At 38.6% G+C, this 23,666-nt stretch overlaps 1 protein-coding gene across 1 annotated transcript in view; it reads right to left on the reverse strand.

The window, feature by feature from the left end:
* Positions 1-23,666, reverse strand: part of FOXP1 (forkhead box P1) — a 5,351,121-nt gene that overhangs the window by 317,578 nt on the left and 5,009,877 nt on the right. Inside the window, exons 11-12 of the mRNA XM_044077980.1 lie at positions 17,631-17,784; positions 177-381 (exon numbers count right to left, since the gene is read on the reverse strand). Of these exons, the coding sequence (XP_043933915.1) occupies positions 177-381; positions 17,631-17,784 (359 nt within the window). The remainder of the gene's footprint in view (positions 1-176; positions 382-17,630; positions 17,785-23,666) is intronic.

Raw genomic sequence — 23,666 nt, forward strand, 5'->3', positions numbered from 1 at the left:
CCTGCCCTGCTGTATTCTGTTTAATTAACACACAAGCTAACAAAATCATTGTCTTTCTGCATGTCTGGTTCTAGATGCAAAAGCATTAAGCATCTCTAAAAAGACACACCACAAATGGTTTGCAGTAGATGATTTTGAGCACTTCCTCAAAGTGTCACCCCCTCGACTGCACCTACCTCTCTCGTTTAGGGGTGTGCCCCATATGCTGTCCATTTGTTGAGGCATGGGTATTTATTAACAGAGAGGCCTTGGATGGTGCAGAGGATGACACACATGACGTAGAAAGGTCCAAACTGCTGTGGTTGTTGCTTGCATTTTCTTCTGCAGTGTGAGCTCCAGTCACTTCTTTCCAAATCTGCTGTAGTTCTGCTGGATTCATGCCTGAAACAAACAAATTGGATAATTAAATCAATTAACAGCTAATTCGGCCTCTTCTTGTGTTAATTAAATCAAAGAGTCAGTAAACAAAGCCTAGCGTTAATTAGACAATGTTTTACAGTACTATAGGCTAATACACTCTAAAGCTCTTGAGTTTTTTTCTCTTGAACTGCTCAATGCTCAAAACATCTTTTTTTAAATAAATTAAGCCACATTTTCTAAACGAAACACATTAGTCTGACCAAATTCTACAATGTTAGTCATCATCTGCAAAATCAATGTACCCAGTATTTTGACAGATCTGGTATATTGACTAATAACCACCTGAAAAAGAATACTTGCAGAGGAAACAAAAATGCTAAGAAATTAATACTTACATGATTGCCAGAAGCTAGGCCTTTTTTAATACCATTGATTGTGAAAACATGACTCATAACATGAGTAATCTGTATGCTTATATTTAATAAAATGATAAATAGCTTTATTAAATAGTTTTACTAATTACCATGCAATATAAATTATGAATGCATACTGTCTTTCTGATAAGCTTTTCAAATTTCAACACTCAAATTGATTGCACTATGATTATTTCATTAATACACCTATCGCTGTCATTAATTTAATTTTTTATTGCTTATTTAATTGATGGATGTGTCTAGAGAATAAAAATGTGTATCTTTGCATAAAAGCAATGCTACCATTACTGCCACGCCAGGCTGCTACATCTTAGATCAATGCTAATGAAGCATGTAAAAGGCAAAAGAAAACATAAAACAGTAACTGCAAAAAGTGACTTTTTTCTTCATAAGTAATCATGCAGTACAAAATTTGAGGGCAAATTTGTACAGTAAAGTGTCGCCTGCTGACTGAGACTGTTCCAGTTGTGAAAATTTAAAAGGCAGACGACTATATCAGATCCCTTTCTTGCAGTAAAAATTACACTAATGGTATTCATTGTGACTCAAAAATAGAGGAGGTGTCGCAGGAACTACTTCTACACTTAGCATGTATGTGCTGGAGTTTGCAGCTGGAATTTATTCTGTTCTGGTCATCACAACAGACATTTCCTTTGGCATTTTTTAAATCTTATTCCCTGCTATGTTATGTGCATGCCGCTTACAAGATCACACTTAAGGCTCTGAATTAGGGGAAAATTGCAGTAGTGAGCATTATATTCATTTGCAATACATAACAAAACTTGCCAAGGTCTAAATCTAATTTATTTCTGTCATTTGGAATACAATGGCTAGATAATCATCTCAATGTGATCAGCCAAACATCTTTACTTTGCTAAACTGCTAAAGATTTTAATTATGCTAGCTTTGGAGAGCAGTGGTCTAATGAGGCGATAGACTCCAGAGAATCTAAGTGGTTAAGAACTGTGAAATGAGTCTGATAGGATTTCTTCATATTCACCATGGATCGTTTGCATATCAAAGAGGAGTAAATTATTGCAGGACAGACCAGTAACCTTCCCCACGTTTCTGTGAGTAGCATTAACAAAAACAGTAAGGTCCTGTCAAGCCTACAGTCAGTTTCTGCAGAGATGCTTAAATATTAAGGTATAGGTAATTAATAGCTTCTATAAAGAACTTCAATTTACATTTTACTGCTTTAATTAACATATATTTGGAGAACATATCCATTTCTTTACTAATTCATAAAAACTCAAAATGCTATATCCGTTTTGCATTACATGCCCTGGTAGAGCTCTTTATTACACTACCAAACTGCTTTTCACGTATATCCGATTAATGCCAGATCCTTAAGTATATAGGATATCACATGAAAGAAAGGGGAAGGTCAGTACACAACACGCTGCCCTATTTCACTGTAGCTAGACTATTATTTTTAAATATCTTGCAAAGTGACAGTGTTGGATACATTTTTAGCGAACACGTTTGACAGGACTGCCAGCACGCTAACAATTACGAAGGAATAAGCCTGACCCAAGCACCTATGTTTACTCACTTGAAACAATAGCAAGGAAATTTGTCTTTGATAATAACACTGCAGGATAAGAGCATAAAGGTCAACAGCTATCTTTACTTGTGCAAGGCTAAAAGGTATACAACATGTATATGTTTGAATTTCTCAACCAGTGGTAAAAATCATGAACAATTATTTCTCATCAGTACTAGATTTTATTTACTTACAAATTTAACACCTGACAAGCAGTGTGTGTGTGTGTGTGTGTGTGTGTGTGTGTGTGTGTGTGTGTGTGTGTGTGTGTGTGTGTGTGTGCGTGCGTGTGCGTGTGTGTGTTTGTGTTTTAGATAGGTGGGGGATGCACTGTACTGTGAGCATGCATGACTACTATGAGAGTTAAAAGCAGGGCAGAGGTGTATTAAAGTGATAACATGTCTCACAGTTCTGAAGTAGACTGCAAGGTACAGACAGTGATAAGCCTTACATGCTCAAAGCACACAACTATCAAGTGTGTAAAATAGCCTGCAAGAAGCCAGCGTAGAATACACATAGCAAAATACAAATGTGCCAAGTTTACTTGGCAAAACAAAGCAGACAGGTTTAAATTTATTAAATGAGAAAAGGAGCTAGATGAAATTTCTACATGGCTAAAGAGAGCTTTGGGGAGTTAAAGATAAGTAAAATGGAAGGCAAATGTAACCACTGTAAAAAATGGCATGTTGTGCATACTGTCCTAAAAATACATAAATGAGCCTTAACCATAACCACTACAGATGCAAATGCAAAACAATAAAAAAAAAGACCAGTACACTACTGTAACACAAGAATATATCAGCTTTCTAACAAATATGAAAATATACACATCAAACAGGCAGGGAATTTTTAGACTATGAATAACTCAATTGATGACTACACTTGCATGTCCAAACGAAGATTGTACAGCTCATCAAAGAACACACACATTTCAGCCTAATGGACTTAAATCAGCTAGGGATGTAGGTGTATCTTACATAAGAGGAAGCACAGGGAGCATCAGCTTTACATCCACTTCTTACTGAACAAAACTGAGACTCCATCCTTGCAGATAATCAAGCATCTCAAACTCACTCATTCACTGTACCATTAGAACCACCATGTCTGCAGGGGTATGTGCACCATTAGAACCACCAGCATGTCTGCAGCAGAATATATACCACTGAAACCACCATGTCTGCAGCAGTATATGTACCATAAGAACCACCATGTCTGCAGCAGTATATGCACCATTAGAACCACCATGTCTGCAGCAGTATATGTACCATAAGAACCACCATGTCTGCAGCAGTATATGCACCATTAGAACCACCATGTCTGCAGCAGTATATGCACCATTAGAACCACCATGTCTGCAGCAGTATGTGCACCATTAAAACCATCATGTCTGCAGCAGTATATGCACCATTAGAACCCCGATGTCTGCAGCAGTATATGCACCATTAGATCCACCACTATCTCTGCAGCAGTATATGCACCATTAGAACCACCATGTCTGCAGCAGTATATGCACCATTAAAACCACCATGTCTGCAGCAGTATGTGCACCATTAGAATCATCAACATGTCTGCAGCAGTATATGCACCATTAGAATCTCCATGTCTGCAGCAGTATATGCACCATTAGAACCACATCTGCAGCAGTATATCCACCATTATAACCACCACCATGTCTGCAGCAGTATATGCACCATTAAAACCAGCATGTCTGCAGCAGTATATGTACCACTAGAACCACCATGTATGCAGCAGTATATGTACCACTAGAACCACCATGTCTGCAGCAGTATATGCACCATTAGCACCACCATGTCTGCAGAAGTGTATGCACCATTAGAACCACCATGTCTGCAGCAGTATATGCACCATTAGAACCACCATGTCTGCAGCAGCATATGCACCATTAAAACCACCATGTCTGCAGCAGTATGTGCACCATTAGAACCATCAACATGTCTGCAGCAGTATATGCACCATTAGAACCTCCATGTCTGCAGCAGTATATGCACCATTAGAACCACTATGTCTGCAGCAGTATATCCACCATTATAACCACCACCATGTCTGCAGCAGTATATGCTCCATTAAAACCAGCATGTCTGCAGCAGTATATGTACCATTAGAACCACCATGTCTGCAGCAGTATATGCACCATTAGCACCACCACGTCTGCAGAAGTATATGCACCATTAGAACCACCATGTCTGCAGCAGTATATGCACCACTAAAACAACCATGTCTGCAGCAGTATATGTACCATTAAAACCACCAGGTCTGCAGAAGTATATGCACCATTAGAACCACCATGTCTGCAGCAGTATATGCACCTTTAAAACCACCATGTCTGCAAGCAGTATATGCACCATTAGAACCACCATGTCTGCAGCAGTATATGCACAATACTAGATGATCAAACACCTTCATATAGTATCACAACCTATGTGTTAAATAACATTAGAAATCCATCCTTGTTTGCTGTTCTTCTATACTCTATCTATTGATCTCTAGTGTTTTTCTTTCTTAGGTTTTTGTGAGACCTTAGTATCTCTTATCATAAATTACTAGGTGTATCTAATTTTGTAATATGTTATAAAGATTTGTACTACACCATTTCTAATACAAATGTATTAGTCTTATTCATCTATTCTTAGATAAATGTTTCCTTTTTCCTACTGAAATATAAAATATATAATCTTAGGCTTGTACTATAATTGTTAAAACTTATGTACCAAATTATACTGTTATTGTCTTTGTCTTGACCTTTTATGTTGTTGTAATTTGTGGAGCTTTTCTCCCCAAGCCTCCACTGAAAATGGACATATATCCAGCTGGACTAGCCCGGTCAACAAATGTAAAATAAAATAAATAAATAAAATAAATAAATAAAGATAAAGCACAGACATGTGTCATGTTAAGCACTGACACTTTTCTAAGACAATATGAATAATTTTTTTTGCAGAAGAAACTAGTACAAGTCACTATCCTAGAAGCACTGTCTGTGGACTTTTACCAAATGGGCTATGGTGGACAACTGAAAGAAAACTCGTGTGAAGTTATGATCATAATATAAGAGCTTGCTTATTCCATGAACAATGAAAACCCAAATTCAAGATAGTTAAGTAACAGGTCACAACTAATCAATGACGTCACTAAATGAAATAGCGCTTCAGCAATTCCAAACTGGTTGGGTAGGTAGGTAAGGCTCCTCATTCCACTATAGGAAGCATTGCCTTTGCCGCCCTCACTTAAATACATTCAATGAACACAAAACCATGACGTATGGAGAACACATAAAAGTGTAAACACAATAGATGCACAACCCCAATTTTGCTACCTAAGCCATTCAAAAGCAAACTCATTTGGGGGACAGTTAATAATGGGCAACTGGGATAGGTGATTCAACACATGAACAAAATAACATTGACAGCTCATGAGGAGCAATCAGAATACTGTCAGTGTAATGCACGATGTATGTAGCACTAGCAAATAAGCAGACAGCATACAGGCAGAATTACTTCATGTCTGCTACGCTGCTTATCTACAAAGCAAAGCAACACAAAAGTTAAAGGCAATAACCAGGACAACATAACTGTAAATCAGTGCTTTTCTAAACAATTACTGTCTGCTGCCAAGGTGCAAGCTCTGCTCATTATAACATTTCATTCTGTTGACATAAAACCGGACATAATTTCTAATTTTAATTTAGAGCTATTTACCTTTAATCTTTATATCACACTTCCAGATACCACCAAGGCAATTCAGATGTTTTAGCTTTTATTTCATCTTTAAAAGCAGAATAATATAAAAATATGTAAGCGCTTTCGGGTACTAATATACCTTTCTTCAGACGAATGGCAAATACTATCTAAGCAGTCATTTTCCTATAAGATGATTTTGAAATGTAATGACTATTAGACATATTTGAATGAAATTTAGTATACATTTTAGTACTGATTGTAATAAGACAAACATTTAAATGAAAATGGAATATGCTATCAAATAGATATAAAGGAATAAATGATATGAAATGTTTATATTGACATTTTCTATGTTAATATAGCTAATGTTCCTTTAAGGCTGATTTCTGGCGCCTTTTTGACTATTTAAATGACTGCTTAGATAGTACTGCAGTGATGGTGCTGCAGTAGCGTTGTCGCCTCACAGTTAGACGTTGCCCGTTCGATTCTTAGTTAGAGCGTCTTCTGTGTGGCGACATGCATGAATGGGCGTTCCTTCGTTGAAGGTTGTGCGTTAGGCCCGGCAAGCCAGCACATAAAACTCTACTGCCAATCATTAGCGGACCGGAGTTCCGCTGTGGCAACCCCTAACCGGAAAAAGCCGAAAGACACAAACAAATGACTGCTTAGATAGTATTTGCCATTTGTCTGAAGAAGGGTATATTAGTACCCGAAAGCGCTTACATATTTTTATATTATGAAGATGAAATAAAAGCTAAAACGTCTGAATTGCCTTGGTGGTATCTGGAAGTGTGATATAAAGATTTTTACCGTTTTCATCCAGACACCTTTATTCTGCTACTGCTTCTTTTTATATACTATTTACCTTTAACATCAGTAGAGTGTGTTATAAATTGAACACGTTTGTAACATATGTGGCACAGCAAGTAACTAAAAGGAAGGTGCTACACGTCCAGAGAGGGCTATCATATTATATACAATGGGGCTGAAATTCCAGAACCAGTTACCACAACATAATGTCAAACTGGCAATTCTGACCATTATAAAAGCAGTTACTTATAAAGCCATATAAAACATGGGGAGGAAGGAATGCTAAAGTGTCATTAAATACTTTTTGTTGTTTCTTTTACTCATAATATTCTTCTTATTAAATATATACAGGTCACAGTACCCCTATGCCAACCATGTGTACTTCCTCTTCCAGGCTCATTTAACGAAGCTCAGCTAAAACAATACCCTTAATTTCATATAAAGAAAATAATCGTCTACATTCAACCGAGGCAGCAAGTTTACTGAAGAAAAGAATAACCTCTTTAGCAGAAGTAGTCTCCAAAATTCAAACTTTCTCTACTATTCTAGGTACACTAAGTACGCTAACACTGATCAACAGAATATCTGGAAATAAAAACAAATGATGGCAAGAACCCAATCAGCTTTGGGAAACACTCAACATGGTAATTTTAACTACAATGTAAGAGTGTTAAGTCATATTCCACTTTATACACAGCATCTCAGGTTTGAAATACTCTACAAAATTAACCACACTCCATCATTTATTCATCTTTTAAGATGAAAGTTTTAGCATTTTTGTAGTCAGTCAGGTCCAGCTGTCACCGCTGCCAAAACGGTTTCTAATTTGTTCTACTGCATTGTGTTTACTTCTACCATCAGTAGTGCTGCTTCCAAGCAAAAAAAAAAAAAATTTAAAAACATTTTCAATCTCTACTGGTCATTAAACTAAACAATAGACAGACTCAGCACTTTCACATTTCATATTAGTAGACTTAAGCAAGACCTATATTATTACAAGAGTACAAAATCTCCATCCAAATGGCACACACACTCATATCTACTGTGCTATTTCATGCTTTTTGTAATCCTGGTAAGGAGCGCTTTTAGAAGAATTATGAGCTTGCAGTATATTACTACATGTCCAGTTTATAAGAATACATACTGGACATTTTAAAATGGGACAAAAAAGAAAAAGTCCAGGACATACGCCAATAAAACAAACAAAAAAAAAACATTTATGGCTTGTTAACACATCCACAATGCCCAACTAAAATCATTAAATGTAAACTACAATTCATTAAAATTGTAGCAACTAGCAATCATGAATCAGCATGCATCAAACAAACATAACACAATAAACAAAACCTGATTACAAAAAAAACATTAAATAATATTTGCCAAAACAAAACTGCCTTTTCATATTAATCCCAACACTGAATGTTTGGGACAACCTGTGGAAAAAAATAATGTACATTTCAGTGCAAATAAAACACAGCTTAAATGTACACATTACTGTAATATTAACCACAGTCTCCTATAACATGTTTTAAATACTAGAAGCTTGGCATGAACAGTGTTAAAAATCCATGCCGTTTATATATGGAAAGTGATAAAATACATTAATTTGTCAGTTGTACTGCGCGCTTTTATTTTAGCTGCTTCACTCATTTAAGAAGAAAATGCAGACACAGTTTTAAAAAATGTATGTTGTTGGGACAGTTGACAGATTGCTGCTCACGGAACTCAATTTCACAACCCCAGGTAGCATTGGCTCAAAGACAAACAGAGTTGCTCAACCTTTTATGTCCTTGTACCTCCATGCCCAGGTGACCATGCTCATGCAAGCAGAAAGTTGATTTAAAGCTCATAATGACATCAGTTTTAGGCCATACTCCTGGTGATAAAATACTGTGTTGTACTGCAAGCTGACTAAATTCTCAAGTTACTTCTCAGAGTCTCAGCTCTACTGGGAGTAGTGACAATACTATTAGTTTATGGCACTGAAAGAGCCAGACCTCAGAAGCACCTCTGTTTATGTTTTTTCTGATCTCTGCAATGTAGACCGGTGCCCCTTAGGCTTTAAATATGCTCCTTACTAATGCTGCAGGAACTAATAGCTATCCTATTTTGCTAACAATATCAATCAATGCCATGGCTGCTGAATTACCTCCTGGTGTCCCTGACGTGTTACTGCACAGATTACACTTCATGCATCACTACATTCATTTCTTTCATATTACACATGAGCGTGTCTTGTCACTGCCCAATTGCCCTCTTTTGGACAGCTTAACTGATGTACTTTAGCAATGAACCTCACTGAAAGAACCAGGTAACACAGAAGCTTCAGGGAAAATTACAAGGGCCGTTGCCTGTGTCCAGCAGGTGTATAATGACAGCCTTTAGCACCTCTACCAATAATAATTCTTTCATAATCACGTTACACCCACTAGGCACAACTATGTTTGCAGAGGTGAACAAAGAACACTGGAAAGGTTAAGAGATGATCAGTCACACAATATGCTGGCAGACGTTGTGGGAAAGCTGAGGTCTGGCTGAAGTAACAAATGTCATTATTGTAACTTTAGACTTAGATTACCTACAATTGTTTGACCAGCTGAATTTAAAATGTTCACTTAATATAAAATACTACCACCAAACACCAAATATGCATTAAATATGCAATGGACAGAAAGCAGAATATATGAAAATTATATAAAAAGTGACAAGATACAGATAGCTTTAACTCAGCTCAGCTCAGTTTTCTGCAATATCCTTCCACCTCACCAGTTTTAGAAAAGTATGAAGTATTTTCAAGACAATGTGGTGTTAGACTCTGGGAAAGCAAAACAGCTGCGAGTATGACAGATTACTTATTTCCTTTAGTTTTAATATGGCATAACTGTACTACTTACTCACTGGTAGGGGGACATTCCTTACAGCTAGTATGTAGCTCTCTTGATTATGATATAAGTAGCAAAACAAAACTTTATAAATTTATATATAATAATATGCAAGTTAAGTCCACTGCCTAGCAAGGTGCAAGTCCATAAAGCCATGTGTACCACTAACACTATGTTACTATCAAATATATTTAGGTCTAGCTAAACAATCCAAATTTCTGTCTGCTGCAAGGACCTTGAGCAACTGAAAACTGCAATCTTTTAGCATTAATTTACATAAAATATAATGAACCATCCTACATATATCTGGCCAGGCACATACAAAACTTGAAAAACACAGACATTCCTAACAAAAAAGCTCCCTGGCTTCAAAAACACATAGCTATCAGGACAGACTGGAGTCCTTGTCTTTGTATATAGTGTTGTACAATCTCCTGAGAGATCTGTGCCTAGCTTACCATTTTCTTAGGGGATCCAGTTCTTCTCAACCTCGTTTTCCTTGGCAAATCAGATTGTGCTGCCAATAATAGAGGAAGAGATTTACCACCCTGCAACTCCCCCTGCTCTGGAAGAGACTAAACCTGCATACCAAGCAAACTGATTTTTTATCATCCTTAATACTTAGTCTGGACAGCTGGATGGGTACTCTTACATTTGCGCCTGGAATTACAGGTGTTACCCTCCTTGCAAAAGGTAGCAGAACCTGAGGGAGGGTACTGGCAAAGTGTGAAAAGCCTCTGGTCACACATGTCTTGTATAACTTATGATCCTAAGCATCATTACACAGAGATGGCATATGTAAGAACAAGTTTTTTAAACATCACATCTTTTTAGTCTGAGTGGCTGCTGGCAACTACTTTATCACTAAAGCAATAAAATGACAAGACAAGATGAGCACCTGTCACACAGCCATATGACTGCTGCATCTGATAACCAAAACATGAAAGAAGACAGCAGTTAGGACGTAAATGCAGCAAAGAAAAATCCAGGCATTTTATCTGTAATAACTAGCCAGTTATCAAGAACCACAAAAATCAGCAAACAAAGATGAAAAAGTGACTTGTAAACCAAAGGATGTCAGCAAACACAGCAGTTTCCCAAAAATGTGTTTTTTGCACACAATGTACACATATAATAGAATCTGATAGGGTGAGGATTAATTATTTGAACATCAAACCTAATGGTTTGTTCAACTGCAACTCTTGTGGGATTGTTTATGTGACTATCTGTTCCCAATGTAGACGTTTCTACGTTGGGAAAACTGTCCGCAAGTTATGAGAAAGAATTTACGAACATGTTAGGGACATATGCAATATGAACATAAACAATGCCTTGTATAGACATATTGAACATTACCCCAGTCATCAGTTTTGTTTTTTTGCTATTGAAGGGGTTAAGAAAGATCCTAGGGGAGGGCCTTGGGCTGAAATGGTTGAATTTCAAGAGCTTCTTTGCAAATTAGGTTAAATGCACATGTATTTCCTGGATTAAATGACACCTTCAGTATAAGTAGCTTTCTTAGGCTACGTTCTTGTTGCATTTAGTATTCCACACCTTAAATTAAGTACCTATTTAAAGTTGCTACTTGCATTTGACTAATTATTTAATGAATTTTATAGTGTTATTGGTTCATTTACACCATGTGATTATTTTTGGTGTTTTATATTGTGTGATTTTAGCATTTTATTTCATTCCGATGAAGTCCTTTGTTACAAGCGAGATGAAAGCGCTCTATAAAATATCCTTTTGGGAACCTGCTGTGTTTGGTGACATCCTTTGGTTTACAAGTCACTTTTTCATAACTAGCCAATTATTATGGATAATAATGAAATATTATTTGCCTATCATAGTCTTCTTTCAGTAATAAAAAGGTTTTAACCTCATTACATTATCCAACAGGGTGCCAAGCTGCTAAACAACCAGAGATGGCATAAAACCCACATTTCCTCTGGTCAGAATTTCAGTATGAGGTAGAGATGGAATTAAAACTGCAACATCATAGTTTGTTTAGATTACAGACTGATCATATTTTATATATCCTCCAGAAAGGATTCTGCATTGAATCACCATTTTGGCTTAGTCTAGCTAACAATGGGTTCAAGAGGAGACAGGAGAGGTGAGAATGGAGGGGAGTACTACACTGACCTTTCACAAAACATGATTGTGATAGGGGCTTCAGTTAAGCAATATGCAAAGGATACCAGTGCTAAACAAGTTGCCTGCACAGCACGTATAGGGAATACTGTTAAGCAAAAGTAAAGTGCCATAGGTTGCAGGCATGGTAAATTTTAAAACCACAAACTGACAGATCTACACCTGGTCAATGAAAATTTCCTCAAAAAGTTAATCTATAACGTGAATCTCAGGACTAAGTAATGAATGTCAATTGCATTAACTGCTGAAGCCCGAATTTTAAGTTTGCTGGACTACATGTAAGGCGATGTAGAATTGCATGGCTATTTATCTGCTGGCAGAAACAGAGTATTCCTTTAACTGACCGGCTTCTTTTTTGTAATCTCTGGAATGGACAGGGATAGGGATAATGATATTACAGTTATCATGATACTAGCGCACTTTGTGGGGGAGACTACAGAAGGCTCAGTCCCCAGCATGATGTTCCAATAGCTTATTAAACATATATTATATGTTAATATTGGCTGGGTACAAGTCAGGAAACAGTGTCTGGGAAGTACACTTTTATAAAGCACTTCCTTTACTAACATTATAAATTCAAAGCAAAATATGACAAACTGCATATGTTTGAACACCAGTCATACAAATCCCTTACAAGTTATACATTCTCAGAAAAATGCAACAGCATCTGTTGTACTGTCATCATAGAAATTAAGACAACTGAGATGAACATTCAACGAGGTGCATTCCCTTACTTAGCCCAGTAGGTACTGACGGGGAATTCACTGCCTGATGCACTTAATAAAAAGAAAGAGCAAAAAAGGCAAGATTTACCTTGATACAACATTCCTCTCATATATTTTTCTCTTCTAGTACATTCCTACCTAGCATTCCGTTATTTATAGGTTTGATTACTGTTTAAATGAGACTCTTACTAAAATTATAGGGACAAACTCATTTTAGTTCACCCCCTCCTCTGACATATAAATGTACTTTCCTCAAACCATTAGCAAAATTATTCAGATTCATGTAATACACATGTTTAGCCCATAACACTACCTTTCAAGAAATCAGTTACTTCAAATGGTAATCAACTAGTCTTTCACCTTTCAACTATAGATCATTTTGCATATCTTATGCCTACATAACTTCATATCTAATAAGAGACGTACACGGATATCTAATTTAATGTTGTTCTTCTTTCAGCTTTTCCTGGTTAGGGGTCGCCACAGCAGAACTCGAGTCCACTAATGATTGGCAGTAGATTTTTACGGTGCTGAGGTGCCAGCTCAACGCTCAACCTTCAATGAAGGCATGCCCATTTACGCATGTCTTTCGAACACCACTCGACTGCGGGGAGGACATGCAGACTCCACACAGAAGGCGCTCCAGCCGAGAATCGAATGGGGGAACCTCTTGCTGTGAGGCGACAATGCTACCGCTGCACCACCGTGAATATCTAATTTAATACATAGTAAAAATTCTCTCTCCCAGTTGCAAAGCATTCCCTCCAATAAAGTTTATGTAGCAACTGCTTTATAGGCAACACTTGTGCTTTTACTGTTATCCAGTAATGACCCACATTCTAAAAGTCTCTTCCCACTTTCAGCTCCACAGTCTTCCATTTTGGCTTTTAATAACTGACTTTCAAAACATTAAATGATAGAAAATCCTTTCATTCACAGAAGCCTCTGACAATTTTTTTTCTACTAAATTTACACTTGAAATATACGATTAACTTACTCAGTAATATTCTATAACTCCCATGATATAGCATACTAACCTTCAAATTTCACTTCCAATTAGTTCTTGATGAGTATCATCTACTTCATTACCACCAAAATACTTGTTCACCATCCAGTTCTTAAGAAACTGAAACTTTATCCCTTAAACAATTTTTTTATCTTTACCCTTTTTGCCCCATACAAGCTAACCACTGTGTTCCTCCAGTCAAACTACAGCTCATTTAAAAGCTGATTGGGGTGGGTGTCACTTAGGCAGCCATGAAGACTGCTTGTGTCCTCACCGGCATCCTGGCAAAGAGGACATTTTCTTAGCCTAACCTCTCTCCTGGACATTACAGCATTCAATCCTCATCACTGAGGAAGCACAGCACATTCCTGTGAAAAAGTGTATGCTTCTGTACATTTGCTCAATATCAGCAAACTGGTGTGTCACACTCATGTCCCAAGGCCATGGGCCTGTCTCTTTTCTATGAAGGACTGTTACAGCCCGTAACATGTCCCATCCCCAGGATAAGCATGCCAATCCTCCCTGCCAGCTCCATCAAGTGCCAAAGATGCTATTCAAACCTGGGCTTTATCTCTCTATGCCACCAGAGCTATTTTTATCCCTTAAACTTAAAGAATACTCCTACTCCTAAAGAAAAAAACTCCAGTGACCTTCTGCAAACCTCAACATTTCAAACCTATCAATTCCAAATTACTCCTAGCTATTTTACTGTTATCTTTATAGGACCTAAGACACATAAGCACATCCTTTCATATGATATTTTACAATCTTTAGTCTCCTACCTACACTAGGAGAAGCCCTCTTTACCTTTTCTGGTTTCAGCGCACTCATTAGGGCCCACAGTCTTGGATTTCCGAAAAGATAACAAAGCACTTTGGAAGGTAAAGTTCATCTACTCAATGCTGCAACATAAGGCAAGGTACATGGATTACATAATGAACTGCCATGAAAACTCCCTCACAGATTTGCACCACATTTACCAAGGTTACTGAACCATCTACAGCTTCTAGATACTTACACTACACAATATTAATCACTGACAGACTACGCATTTCAAAGATAAAAGACAGTCTATTACCATGATGCTCATAACTGGTTAAAGCACAGATGTCCTTAAAATGGCAACATCTAGGCCTTCCACTCGGTAGTATTCCAAGGTTTCCACATATGAAATCATATCATTACACAGAGTGAAAGTGTAGCTTGCTGAGAACAAGTACAGGTTGCTATACATTTCTGTGGAACAAATATGTGAATGTATATATTTGTGTTACAATCTCTAGTATTACTAATATAGCTGACAGTACGATATGCTCAGGGAATTTTATAGTAGTATTTCTGAAGTTGTGTAGGAAACATTGCTACATGGCATACTATCTGTATGTGGACTGTAACTACTTAATTTGTACCAGTCACTGAAAAGCTACTACCTGGAGATGGCAACAAGGTTACAGTGCTGATTCTTGGTTGTCGCAGCAGTGGGCATCCACAGAGGTATATACTGTGTATTTGCTCTCACAGTCCAAGTGAGAAACAGGGAACACTCTGCAGATCTGCAAATACGCATGTAGTGTGCTAGTTGTAAATGTCAGTATGGGCACTGTCCTTAATGCATTGAGGACACAATGAGCTAAACTGCCCACTACCATTATAAATGTGTCCAGTATATGTACACTAGCCATATTCTAACCACTTGCAGCACACTGACACTGCCTCGCCCAGGCTGTAGAAATGCATCCCTAAGTTGATTTGCAAGAAACATCAGTTGTGCCTACAATGTTCAAAAGGAGACACTATAACCATGGCTGTGCAAGTGTTCCAACACCATGTCTGATACAGTTCCCTGTTAAGAGGTTCAACATGAAAGACAATTAAGAGTAAGAGCAAGAAAGGAACTGGTGTACAAGAAGATTCGGGTAACAGTGCCACAATGTAAGCAAATCTTACAGGTATATTCAACCCCAGCCAAAACAGTGGCTAATCTAGCAGCTGAGGCTCAGACTGGGGTGGGAGTGGGGCTTTAAGTACACAAAGGAATAACTGTTTTACCACGCTAGCAGACATTTTACATAGCGTTCCTCTTTTTCTTTAGTCCGTGTTAGTACTTGCTGAACACAATGGGGATGGCATTTGCTGCTAAGGACTCATACGTCCAGTGGCCAGACTCTGAGGCAGAAGTTTCTAGGTAGGGATGGGTCATGCCCCCATTTGGGGGAAGCAACACAAGCTACTCATGCCACATTGGACCAGTATAAACCAGTGTTGTTGAGGAATTCATCATTTACTAGGATACTGAGAAGAGGAAAAAGAATGAAAGTACAAGAAAATTTGATCAAACATCACTGAAAATTATCTGGTGGCACATCTCCATGTCATATTTCCTTACCTCAAATGTCAGCAATGCTAAATGGTAAAACTGAACCTCTCTGAGGCTATAAACATATCTGCACTCTATATCTACCAACACAGTTGGTTCTCCCAAGATATTTACTGCTCTCAGCTTCATAGCCTGGCTGACTGCAACTATTTGCTAAAATACTACCTCAAAATGTAGGGCCAATCGGGACAGATAACGCTCAATGCAGAAATGAGACTGACAAACCAACTATACTGTAGCCATCAGTGAACAAATATGACACATACAAGAATGTGTGCATGCAGTAAGGCCCTAACACATTAAATTACAATCAAAAACCAATAAGAAAATTGATATGAGAAATGACTCTGAGCACACCTCCGAATGTACTGAAGTGGAATCTGAGGGAAGCCCATTGATACAAGACAAAGCACTCCTGGCAAAAATACTGCATTTGAAAGAACAAAAGATGACAATGGTGTGGTACAGATGAACAAGTTTTATGAAGGGAGGAGAACAGCTTGCAGGGTCAAAAGCATTCTTTAGATCCAAACTGACTGAGACAAAAACTCATCCACATGCCTTAGCACAGCATTCATGAAAGAAAGAAACAGTAGTAAATGCACTGTCTGATCTGAAACCACATTATGCATGCACAAAGAGGGCACACAAAGGAATATAATACATGAAGATGAAACTCTCAATGGCCCTATACAGGATGGAATGTAAACTGACTGAGCAGTGGTCATCTAACAACTTGAGCTGGGACCCCAACTGCAAGGAAGGGCACTACTATTGTATGTGAACACCGACGGGAATATGATAAGAGATTAACCACAACACTTATTAAGGAAGCCTCTACAAAACATACATGTCTAAGGAACATGAGGAGAAGGCCATCAGACCTATCAGTATTTTCTCCTAGAAACATCTGAAGCAATTTTGGGATATTTCTGGATAACAGAATGTCAGAGAATGTAGACAGATGTGTGTGAGATTAGTTATGTCACATGGGAAAGGGAACAAGATGATGCCTAGGAATGCTGGTTACATAGCAGCCAAACCAAAGTTGTAATGTTTTTGACATTTTCCCCTTAACCACTGGACTGGCCAGTCTGTGAGGTCTACTGATACAAAAGTTTACAAATCCTGCAGACCACCTCAAACTGCTTCATTATTCCCCAGATGTGTTTGAAATGTCAAGCATTTTGTTCTTGTAGGCTAAGGGGTAACCAAGTTTTCAGTGCCTCTGCCTCCATTCCATGACTGTTCTAAAGTATGCAGTAAGTGTTCCAGATGGCTTGGGAAGGAATGAATAGCTTTGTGTCTGCCCAAACCTTGTCACAGAAGTGTGTATGTCATCTAACATGGTTTTCCATCTCCCTTTGGCACTGTTGCTGACCACAAAAGTTAATGATGTACAATGCTTATCCAAAACTTGTACCACAATGTGACTGAAGAAGTTTAAGATCTAACTACTTCAGACTTAATAAGAAAGGAAGACTCCTACTGTAATTACAAGCTGTTAGTATTTACAACTGCTAGTATGTGAGCTTAGGGTAAAAAAGGTTTTAAGACAGATGTTCCTATCTCAGCCATGTAACAGAGAAACACATTCCAAACCTAAGTGAAGCAAAGCACTGATCTAATAATTCTTACCTTGAGCAAGCGGTTGTAGAGGAAGGGCGGCCTGTCCGGGCTGAAGTGTTAGCAGGCCTTGTCGCTGCAGGCTTAGCAGGTGTTGCTGCTGGAGCTGCTGCATCTGCAGGAGCTGCTGCTGAAATGCCAGCTGCTGAGTAGCCACCTGCTGCTGCTGCTGTTGCTAGAAGACAACAAAAGCATCACATTAATGAGAGATTTTTTTCTTTCTTTCTTTCGTTTTTTTTTTACTGCAAATGTAATACAGTCAACTGATTTCCAAAGTGGTTTCTCACTAGCCACGAATCAAAACAAAAAAGCTGAAATTTTAAATCTATGCTTAAAAAACAGGTCCCACGTAAAATTGTATCAATGTTTTATATGCATTTATATACTCCACATTTAGATTTTTTCAGCAAATGTTGCACTTTTATTTAAAGGCAGTACCACAAAAGCATATTTCACACAACATAACAGTTTATTTATAAAGGGAAGAAACCATGGGTTTTGGGTACGCTTCCATTCAAACAGCATCCGTAACCTGACTTTTAATAGCAATCTAGAACTGCTTGTGAAAGTAAATTACTTGCATGATACAGGCAAAATCACAAGCATGATACTTCTTATAACAAACCTTGAAACCTACTGTACCATGTGTTGAACAGATTCTCCCAGTCACTCTGCTCTATAACCTCAAAGCTGCCATATTAAGCACACTGTTCCTGGAATGGTATAGGTGAAAACTGCAAACTACAAGCATTCCTACTGTTATAAGACAAAAGAGACCAAAAAAATGAAGTGGAGCCTACAACAAAGACTTGCTGAAGAAGACTTAAAGTAGCATTGTAGTAATTTTAGTTTCAATTGCAAAAGAACATCATTCTACCTGGCAAGAGTTTCAATGCATTGCTTCTCGTATCAGCTCTGGCATCCCTTTGGTCCTGTACAAGAAGACTTTTTTAGAAACCGGATGGTTAGAAGGAAGGATGGGATTTACGAGAATGATTGCACTGCCAACAAGGAACACCTATAGTAACTACTAAACCAGTGAGAAACAAGTAGTGGATATAAAGAGAAGCCAATGGGGGGGGGGGGGGGGTTAGATTTTGTACAACATGAAGACAAGATCGGCTGACAGTAGACATAAAAAGGTGTGTTCGGTGGATTTGTAAGTAAGCCTGAAAGAAAGATATGTAGATGTTCTATTATTACTTTTAACTCTACTGATGCTTAGGTACTCTTTCATGCAGGTATTCTAGCAAAAGCCAGAACACAGAACAAAGAACACATCTCCACCACAACAGAGAGTTGACCAAGTAACATATTACACCGTTACATAACTGATAATCTCCTGATGTCAATACTTCCTCATTTGGCCAGTCAGCATTATGGTCACCTGTGACTTGGACCGGTATAACATTTACAGACAAGAAGGTCAGCCACCAAGCTCGTGCCGATATTATTTACTGAGAACAGGGACTACTTTTATACAACATGTAACAATATAAATCACATTGTGCCCTGTTCTCTTTCCACAGGAAACTGACTATGAAACTAGAAGAACAGCCTTTCAGGTATTTACATCTTCCTCTACTGCTGACATCTTGTTTTTATTTTCACACCCACGATGAGTGAACCTCTAACCACTGCCTGAATAGATGAATGTTATGCACAGGCAAGTATGCATGCACTATATTTCATGTCTTGATAGGAACTTTTTAATACTAGATATTTCATAGATTAGTCACATCCTCTCTGTCAAGAGGTTTTATTTTATGTTATGTTTCAAGTGAAATTGCTATTCTTGTTTTTGATAATGTTGCTGTCTTAATCATGTTCTGTGCCATTCCTATTTCAGATTGCAAAATGTCACCACAGTTTGACGATGCTCTCAGTTTTGTTTAAATTGTTGAAAGTGCATTAAAATACTTGTAATCAGTTCAATCGAGAAGTTATACGGAACTGATCTTAACTGTGTAACCATTTGCTATTATTTTTGTGCGAAACCATTTGCTCTTGCCAGGCTATAGATGAAAATGGCCCACAAACCACTATACCTACCCAGTAAATAAACATATAAATAAATAATATCACTGTTGACTACAGAAGTAACATTTCAACAATCCTGTATTAGAGCAAACTAATATTTTTGTTTAAGGTTTGTGAACTGCACAAGCACTACATTCAGGATGTTGTAATGCTGCATTAAGCAACAATGTACCTACAACCCACAGCCACATGCCCAAAGTCCAACAGCATCCTGGACATTATCATATGAGTTGAACAAGAACTGCAGTAGTCCAAATGCAACACAGTTCTGTATCCCTCCCATATAAATATTTACCAATGGGTAATTTTAAATAAGATTTAAATACTAATAGGAAAGTACCTACAGAAATAAGACTTTGATGCTACATTTTTGACGGGAAAATTGTTTCTCAGTTCAAGCAACCAACACCTTTTGTTTCTAACTACTGAATTGCTTTTTGTTGTTGACAACTTTCTCTTCTCTTGGATCTGTGCCTGAGATTTCTGAGGTACAAGTAAACATGAACTTTTTTCCCTGCACCCACAAGCTTCTAACTGCTGCTTATCACTTCTGACATAAATAATTGAGACAAATCTAAGCTTTGAAGAAGAAAACACTTCATCTAATATTGTTAATTAGCCATGACAAATGATGAAATAACATTGTAAATCATTCATAGAAACAGCCACTGGTTTTTAATTACACACATTCATAATTTAGCAAACAACATCTTACTTGAGTGTGCTTGTTTAATATGTACTTCAGGCATCAAACTCTTCCACGGTGTGTGTGCTACGAAAGCTTTTAATATCTGATGCACTGCTCTGACTGAACTGTATTTTCAAGTGCTCTGTCATACTCGTAGACAGCTACGTCTTACACTACAACCTTCACTTCCATTTCAAGGCTATGAACATCAAAGTAAGCCTAGAGTGGTCAGACTAGTTCCAGCCAATGTCAACTTAATATAGCTTCTTTCTTCACCACAAAGCAAGCCAATTGCAATGCATTTTCTCTTGTACCAAATTGCAAATACTGTATTTACACTGTGGTACTAGGGTTTCCACTGCCTTGCTTGTTTTATCAACAAACTAAACTAACCCAGTGCAATAGTTCTTGGAAAAATATTTAAAGGACAGAGAAGAGAAGGTGTTTAAGGTGACAAGGGTAGTCTCTAAAGCTGTGATGTACTCTTATAATCTGATCCAAGCCCTCTAGTTATTACTCTCTCTCTTCTTTCATTCACATGACAAGGCAATACTTCCCTACTTTTAGACTAATGTTTTCATATCACACAAAGGAAAAACATTCCTGGCAGAATGTGTAAAAACCTGTGACTGGAAGATGGACAACTTTTACCAAGTGTTGATTATCTACTAGAAGTTCTTTGCAAGTAAACCTGAGTTGTGTGTGTGTGTGTGTGTGTGTGTGTGTGTGTGTGTGTGTGTGTGTGTGATACTAGGACTACCAGCCTATACAAATAAGCGCCTCTCAGTGCTTGGTGCTCTCCAGTATAATATACCTTGGAAGGTACTACTATGCTTATAAAATGGACATTGTCATAAAATGTTAACTATGAAGCCAAAACAAAACATGAATTTGTAGTTAGAGCACATAACAGGAAAAAAAACTTTCACACTGAAGAAGAAAGTCTGCATAAATAAGACCACTAACTAAGTGCAGCTAGGGGCATATAATAAAAACGATTACACTACCACACAGGTTCATAGGTAGGTACTAGGCTATCTGCCTGAAGGCATTTATAAGCCTAGCCAGAATGTATTGGCTTTTGCCGCCCCTTTAGATTAGTTCCCTGTGCCTCTGTCCAGCAGAGCCATTGAAGTGATCCCCGGGGTAAACTTTCTGCTTCCCATCCACTTGTCAAGGTTTCTCTTGAACAGAGTTAGCGAGGAGCTCTGCATAATGTAGATTGGAATTTTGTTACAGAGCATGGGAAGTCTCTGGGATAGGAATCTATCCCTCAGCATGTCCTATTTATTGTTGTGGTGAAGTTTAGATCCCTAGAGAGAGTGGCTTGAGGGGAAATGGTTTTCTTTAGGTGTTGCATGTCCATCAATTCTGGGTTGGACATGGCCTTGTATGTCAGGCAGAGATCACCCCTGAGTAGGCGGTATGCAACCGAGTACAGCTGGAGTTTCTTCAGTCGAGCTGCATAGGGCATCTGTTTGAGGCCAGTGATCCTCTTGGTGAGGTTGGCCTTGTATGTTAGGCGGAGATCACCTCTGAGTAGGCGGTATGCAACCGAGTACAGCTGGAGTTTTTTCAATCGAGCTGCATAGGGCATTTGTTTGAGACCAGTGATCCTCTTGGTGGGGTACTTCTGTGGTCTTTCCAGTTGTTGCAGCTGTCTTGTAAGGTACATCCCAAATGGGGCATTTGTATTCTATGATGGGTCTGATGAGTGATGCGTAGAGGGGCACAATGACCTCTTTTGATCTGGATGCAAACCCTTTTGTGATTAGGTGGGCCACATAGAAGGATTTCCCAACTACTTTGGCAATGTGATTATCAAAGGAGAGGTTACTATCTACTTGGGTCCCCAGATCCCTTATTACGTCTTCCGTATTTAGAGGTTTACCACCTATGTGGTTGTTTGTGGGTACTTTGTTTTTTCCAAAGGGGATGAGTATACACTTTTTGGCATTTAGCTTGAGGCCATGGTTTTGGCACCAGGTATCTTTCTCAGTGAGACCCTTTTGGAGGATGTCTGTGTCCGCTGGAGAGTCAATTATAGCCCCTAGTTTGCAGTCGTCTGCGAACTTGGTCAGCCATAGTCCTTCTGTGCTTGCCTGTACCTCAGAGAAGTATATGCTGAACAGGAGGGGTCCTAGGACTGAGCCCTGGGGAACACCACCTGCAACCGGTTTAGAGTCAGACCTAGCTCCCGCAACTCTTACCATGTGGGTTCTGTCCGTGAGCCAGTTGGCAACCCATCTCGAGACGTAGGGGTTTATGTTCAGGCTGGTGAGCTTGTCTATAACACCTGAATGGGGAATGGTGCCGAAGGCCTTTGCAAGGTCTAGGTAGGCTGTGTGGACCATTTTTCCCTCATCTATAGCTTTGGTAACTGTCTCAAAGAAGTCCACCAGGTTTAGGAGGCATGATCTGCTCTTAACAAAGCTGAATTGGGTAGGGTCCAGTGTTTGGAGGTTCCCACTGTCTCTGTTTATGAGATCCATGATGATACGCTACACAGCCTTGCAGACCAAGCTAGTCAGGCTTATAGGGTGATAGTTCCTGGGGTCTATTGTGGCTCCACCTTTGTGAAGCGGAATAACCGTTGCTGTGTGCCACTCTATGAGCACGTTGCCTGTGGAGAGGCTGAGTTTGAACAGTGTGTTTAGGTGAGGGGTTAGTTCATCTTTGAGCTCATGTAGGATGCATTCTGGGACACCACCCAGCCCCATTGATGCTGTGTTTTTGGCTTTGGAGAGGGCTGTTTTAACTGGAGTATCTGTGATTTTAGGTACACTACATTCTTCTGGTATGGTTATGGGCCACCTTGGGGTGAAGTTTGCACTGAACCTGTCTGCCAGGATGTTGGCGATATCAGTCAATTCAGTGTATTTTGTGCTATTCTGCACTAACTCCCAGCAAATCTGAGAACTGTCACTTAAATTCTTAGCTAAAGAATGCTTTGTGGTTATCTTTGGAGTCCTTGGCAATTTTTCTTTCGAAGCTAGCCTTAAATGACTTTATGAGGGATTGTAGTTTCCTGCTGATACTGATCAGGGATGTCTTCTCTTCTTGGGACTTTACTCTTTTCTGTACTAGTTTCCTATTTCAATTGTATAGCTTGTTTATGGCAGGGGTTCACCAGACTGCTTGGGATAGCACTATCCATGCATTCTTGTAGGTGCCCGTAGAGTGCATTAATAAAGGATTTACAGCTTGGACAGCATTATCCTTTGGCATGGGGGCTTTGAAACTTTCCACCTCAGTCTTAAGTAACGTGAAGTTTGCTTTTGAAAAGTTTTTCACGGTGGTTTCTTTGACTGGGGGTGGGG

The sequence above is a fragment of the Protopterus annectens genome, chromosome 7.part0 (genome assembly GCF_019279795.1).
Source record: "Protopterus annectens isolate FY-2018-M chromosome 7.part0, PAN1.0, whole genome shotgun sequence".
Classification (NCBI taxonomy): domain Eukaryota; kingdom Metazoa; phylum Chordata; order Ceratodontiformes; family Protopteridae; genus Protopterus; species Protopterus annectens.